We start from the raw sequence: 6,175 nt of genomic DNA, 5'->3' as shown, positions 1-6,175 counted from the left end.
AGCTATTTTGCCTATCTGTTCATCTGTGGTGTCAGGATGACATCAGGGCCCAACAAGCAGCCAACCCTCTTGAGCGCAATTTTGGATCCAATAGCATCCGTTGGAGTTAAAATTAGAAAACTCTGGGCCCGTGCACTTGATCCTGTGGTCAGTCTCGAGGGTACATGCTCGAAAGCACGCTGGGCTGGAACGGGCCCATCACCGGGTACTATCTCATTAACATCAGGACAGGAAATTACATCAATTCTTCCATTTTCCACTGCAGCAAACAGCACTTGCGCTGAAGGGGTGTTGACACAGGTTAGAAATGCAGCATTGGAAAGTATGTGTTAGTATCCTGTTTAAAACCACATGTAAGTCGAGATGCTGATGTGAATCTGTATGGAGTGGAAAATTGCTCTGCCCTCACCCACAGGCACATAAAAGCTTTAATATGTACTAACCATTATTAGCGGGGCTTGCGTGCATCCATTCACCCTCCTGATAGATGCCTAACCCAAATCTGAGACTCGAGTGATAGAGCAACTTTGCAATCTCCTTTTTTTCTGTATCTCTCAGCACCCGGCAATAAAAGATCGCTGACGTTATTTACGGGGGCTCGTCACACACTGGGCACCTCTCCAGGGCTGCTCCCTGCTCCAGGGAGCTGAACAGTAAAAGATGATATCTGGAGCAAGAACCTCCCAAAGTAAAGTCTGGAGATGGTTGAAGAAGGCAGAGCATGCCCAGGACAAGAGATTTGTCCAGGGACATACTCTCTGTCCCATCATGTTTCGATGAATATCAGGTTCTTCTGCTCTGTTGCATCCTGTAGGTATCAGAGGGGAACTGTATTGTGTCCCGGGTCCTAGTCCAGCAGAGGGAAAGAAAACACAGATCTGTTTTATCGTGGAGGGATCTCCAGGAGTCTCCTCCCCCTCCCAAAGCAGTGGGGGAGAACAGAGGAGGTTGCTGAAGAAGATCTAGTTGTCCTAGGTCTGGACTTTGCTACTGTGACTGAGGGACAGATGAGCTCTTTGAGTGTTTTTTCTTTTTTTTTTTTTTTATAATTTACATATTTAAGCTGGAGTGTTTATATTTAAAATCCCAACTAGTGGGGAGAGTCTTGTGGCAGAAACGGGGAATCCAGTGATGGGGCTTCAGGTTTGCTTCAACTTTCTGCATCTCGCTGCAGACACGACTCACAGCTGTAACCTCTGAGCAAAACGGAGAGTGATGCTTCGGTTCTGCTTGACTTGGCTGCTTAAAGCTTTTGGAGGCCCGGTGCACGCTGGTAGGGCTGCACACATACACGTGTACACGGGCAATATCTATTTGTGTATGTACATATTCGTCTATCTGTTTATCTATCTGCCTGTTGATCCATCTGTCCATCCATCCATCCATCCACGGAGCATGCATGCATGTCCGTGCACATGGAGGCATGTGAGCAACCCTATACGCACGCTGTGCTTTTGTAAAGGTGGGTAAGGTGCAGGCAAGCTTGTTGTCATGGGGAGGCGACTGATGAAGGTGGACTCTTCCTCCTCTCGTAGGTGGCAGAGGGAATGGCGTACATCGAGCGAATGAACTCCATCCACCGCGACTTAAGAGCCGCCAACATCCTCGTCTCAGAGACGCTCTGCTGCAAAATTGCTGATTTTGGCCTGGCCAGGATCATCGAGAACGAATACTTGGCACAAGAAGGTGGGTGTCGCTCCCAACTTTGCCTCACCAATGCGTTTCCCTTATCTCCAATCCTCCTGTCACGCAGACGTGCTGAGATATGGGGTGTCCAAGGGTTGGGCTGGGACCAGGAACGGGGCACCACTGCTGGCAGTGTGAGACCAGAGCCCCCAGTGCTGCCCTTATCAGCACCCAGGCAGCAGGCAGTGCCAGCAAGAGAGCCAAAAATGGGGTCCCAAGAAGGGGGGCAGTGCTTGGGGACAATAAAGAGTAAGTGAGGTTTGCAGAAGGAAATGGGAAAAAAGTATTTTGGCACTGTTTGGGGGAGTCCTGCTGAATCTCAGGTTGTGTTACTCTTCAAATTTGACCTTGGTTAATGAAACCCGCTGCCTGTGCCTACACGTTCACAGTGAGTTGGTCGGAAGGGAAGGAAATAGCAGTGTAACTCAGTCACCGCGCACCGCGGGACTGCAGACAGGAGCTGGAGCCACGAATCTGGACCTAAAGACAGATTCCAGATGTTCCAGGCAAACCAAGTCCAGACCAGATCAGGTCCCTTCAATAACAGAGACACCGCTTAGAAAACACGATAGAGGGTTTGCAGCTTGGCAGGTGTTTCTTATGGGAATGGAGGACCTTGAGCATCTGAAACAAAACAAAAATAAATCCCCCAAAACCAACAAAAATAAAGGGTTAAAAACCCCAATATCACCCATGTCAATGTGAAATCTCCTAATGACTCCTAATGAGTGCAAGGTCCTACACCTTGGTCAGGGCAATCCCAAGCACAAATACAGGCTGGGTGGGGAATGGATGGAGAGCAGCCCTGAGGAGAAGGACCTGGGGGCATTGGTGGATGAGAAGCTCAACATGAGCCAGCAGTGTGCGATCGCAGCCCAGAAGGCCAACCGTACCCTGGGCTGCATCAGAGGAAGTGTGGCCAGCAGGTCAAGGGAGGGGATTCTGCCCCTCTACTCTGCTCTGGAGAGACCCCACCTGGAGTACTGTGTGCAGCTCTGGAGCCCCCAACATAGCAAAGACATGGAGCTGTTGGAGAGGGTGCAGAGGAGGGCCACAGACGTGATCCGAGGGATGGAGCAGCTCCGCTATGAGGACAGGTTGAGAGAGTTGGGGTTGTTCAGCCTGGAGAAGAAAAGGCTCCGGGGAGACCTTATTGCAGCCTTCCAGTACCTAAAGGGGCTACAGGAAAGCTGGGGAGGGACTTTTTACAAAGGCATGTAGTGAGAGATCGAGGGGAAATGGCTTTAAACTGAAAGAGGGGAGATTTAGATTAGATATAAGGAGGACATTTTTCACTCTGAGGGTGGTGAGGCACTGGCCCAGGTTGCCCAGAGAAGTTGTGGAAGTTCCATTGCTGGAGGTGCTCAAGGCTGTGCTGGATGGGGCTTGGAGCGACCTGGGCTGGTGGGAGGTGTCCCTGCCCAGGGCAGGGGGGTTGGAACTCGATGATCTTCAAGGTCCTTTCCAACCTAATCCATTCTATGATTCTGACTCCACCTGCAAAGCCAAACCCCTTGCTGGGGCTGAATATGTGAACTGGTGGTGGACAGGAGAGCATGGCCATGAGAGTTGACAACTGGTATGGTTGGTCCGTCTATAGTCGTTTGAGAACAGGATTAAGAGAAATTCCTCTGGTGGCAGCGTTTTCTCTGTTGTTTGAGGTCAGTTATGAGATTGTGTCATTCAGATTGCAAAGAGACTTTATAGAACATCAGGGAAACAATCAGAAATTATTGAAATGAAACCATTAAGGCTGGCATAAGTGGCGCTTACCAGAAGATTTTCAAATTTTGGAAATCTGTCCACCTCTAGAGTTGGGATGAAGCTAAAATTCCCCATAAAAATACTCTGGAGAAAGGAAATTGAATAGATTTTTTTTTTTTTTTAAGAGAGGAAACTTTTCTTTCCATTTGCTGTCCCAAAGTACTTTATGATACAAATTATACCCATTTCAACATGTACAACAATTTCAAAGTAGTGAAAGCTTGCAAATGTAATTTGTGTAATGTCATGAAGGGATACCGTGAGATTGCTGCAATTTTTTAAGGCAGTTTTTATCCTTAAAAGAAGTTTTGGTGAAATCAGTGTAATTCTGCTAACATACCCAAAGGAGCTACGTTTCCAGTAGAAAACAGTTCCTACCAGCATTTTTCCAGCTAGCTTTAATCTGAAATAACAACTGCCCCTCTATCTGCTTTGAACAATTTTCACTTCATGGATTGCATTTCTGAGCCTCATCAGTCTACCGGTCGGAGTGCGATGAGCAAGAGCAAAGCCACTTATTTCACACTTCGCATTTGGGCTTTCAGTACTGAAAGGATATATAGAAATAAAAGTGTGGTTTTCTCTGCAATCTTTATCACGTTCAGTTCCTATTTACCAGGGCGGTTTGGGGTTTTGTTCTTTTTTTTTTTTTTTTGGCCTTAGCTGAATTGAAATTTTAATCTTATGATCATTGCTGTCCGCAGTGTGCAAAACAAGATCTTGGTGGACAAAATAAAATGAGACTTTTGTTTGGTTTTAGTATACATATGCAGCTTTAAGGACCTGAGAATTTGTATTTGCTGTACCATTTATGCACTTTTGCTAAAAACAGCCCCTTTCGGTGAGTGATTTTATACAGAATAATATCTTACTGTTGTTGTCCTCTAATAAAGCTACTCAAGGCATTGGCTTTGAATAGCACAGCCACGTAGTTTGGGCTACAGAAGCCCATTGGTCCCGCATGGCGGGTTGCCACCTGAAGGGCGACGGATCTCTCCCGAGACCTGCTTTGAAGCCCAAGGTCTGTGGCAGGCGCTGCTCGGCGTGCATGGCACTGGTCGGCCATCCGTGCTGCTATTCCCGGCTCTATTCCCCAGATCCCATTGCTAAACACACAAGAGATGCAAAGGCGTTATAAGACTTCACGAGTAAAATAGCTTACCTAGATTATTATTTTTTTTTAATACGCATGTTATCAATTACCTAATCCATTAAGTTTTTTTCATTATTTGGCTTCCATTTATCAGCATCTATGGATGTTTATAAGTATATACACGTGAAAAAGTCTTTTAAGATGAAATAGCCTTGTTTGCACTGGAGAAAGAACCAAGAAAGGCAAAGAAATGCCAGGTAGAAATGACCTTTCAATAAAAGCAGGAGACAGGCAGCAATTACCTTCCTTTGGCCTTATTTCTGTAACTCCTTTAGCAAGTCCCATTGTGGCCCCCTGATGCAGTTAACAGCCCGCAGGACCCAGGGCTCGGTTTTTGGGGAACTTCTTGCCCGTGCCCATGGGAGCAGAGGGAGATGCTGTACCTCCACATGCTATGTCCCTTTGCTTCCTCCGGACAGGTGCTAAATTCCCGATCAAATGGACGGCGCCGGAGGCCATTAACTTTGGAGTTTTCACCATCAAATCTGATGTGTGGTCTTTCGGGATCCTCCTCACAGAAATCATAACCTACGGCCGGATCCCTTACCCAGGTACGCTGCGAATACGGGACGAGTGAACATCAACTTCAAAGCATCTAGAGCTGCTTTATGCTTGGAGATGCATATCCAAGCGTGTACACGTGTGACCAGACACACCCCCCTGTTTCTTCATGCTGGGTTTCCTCTTCTAGGCTCCCACGAGCCTCAGTTATACCTGTGCTAGGAAAAAAACTATGGAGGGGGGTCAGGGAGGAGGCAGAGGGATGGGGGGGGGAACACAACCCTGAAGGAAGGATGGTGCCCAGATATGGCCCAGCATCGCCGTCCCTCATGCCCCTTCAGCCTTGCCTGGATGTGAGCTCCACTGAGCTTCACCCCCTGGGTGCTGAATAACTCCTGTTGGGCTGCGTTTCCCCCCCAGGAATGACCAACCCCGAGGTGATTCGCAACCTGGAGCGGGGCTACCGCATGCCTTGCCCGGACATGTGTCCTGGTGAACTCTACAACATCATCCTGAAATGCTGGCGAAGCAAGCCTGAGGAGCGCCCGACCTTCGAGTACCTGCAGTCTGTCCTGGAGGACTTTTACACTTCCACGGAGAAGCAGTATGAGCCAGAGCCTCAGCAGTAAGACACCACCCCACCAGCACCTGGGGACAGATCTGGAGGAAAGCCACCGTCCCGCACAGCCTGGCGATGGCTTGTTTCAGGCCTTTCCCTTTCTCCTGTGTGCCACCACGATGTATTTGGAGACACGGAATGAGGAGGGACATGAGGGAGGTTGATGCTGACGGCTCCATGGTTATCATGAAGACTAAAGAGGTGGCTGAGAGCTGGCATAGCTCTTTCCCCATCCACCTTGGAGGTCTGTACCCACTTTGCAGACATCACCTCTGCCATGAAGGACGGCAAGACTCCTTCGTGACCCACCCAGAGAAAGAAAAGCCCCTCAGCCCTGCAACGGCAGCCCCAAGAAGAGGGGACCATGGCTGGGATGGTGGTACAGGGGGATACACAATGTCTCCCCCGCTTCTGATCCCACTGCTGGCAATACTACAAGCCCCTTCATGCCA

The 6,175-nt window shown here is 48.6% G+C and overlaps 1 protein-coding gene across 1 annotated transcript in view; it reads left to right on the top strand.

Moving 5' to 3' along the window:
• Positions 1-5,733, top strand: part of BLK (BLK proto-oncogene, Src family tyrosine kinase) — a gene marked incomplete at both ends in the record, with an annotated part of 36,422 nt that extends 30,689 nt beyond the window's left edge. The window contains 3 exons of the mRNA XM_082480894.1: positions 1,536-1,686; positions 5,023-5,154; positions 5,525-5,733. Of these exons, the coding sequence (XP_082337020.1) occupies positions 1,536-1,686; positions 5,023-5,154; positions 5,525-5,733 (492 nt within the window). The remainder of the gene's footprint in view (positions 1-1,535; positions 1,687-5,022; positions 5,155-5,524) is intronic.
• Positions 5,734-6,175: the final 442 nt, after the last annotated feature.

Source organism: Vanellus vanellus (genome assembly GCF_965231255.1).
Source record: "Vanellus vanellus genome assembly, chromosome: 3".
NCBI lineage: Eukaryota > Metazoa > Chordata > Aves > Charadriiformes > Charadriidae > Vanellus > Vanellus vanellus.
This window is presented reverse-complemented; position numbering and strand designations above follow the sequence as displayed.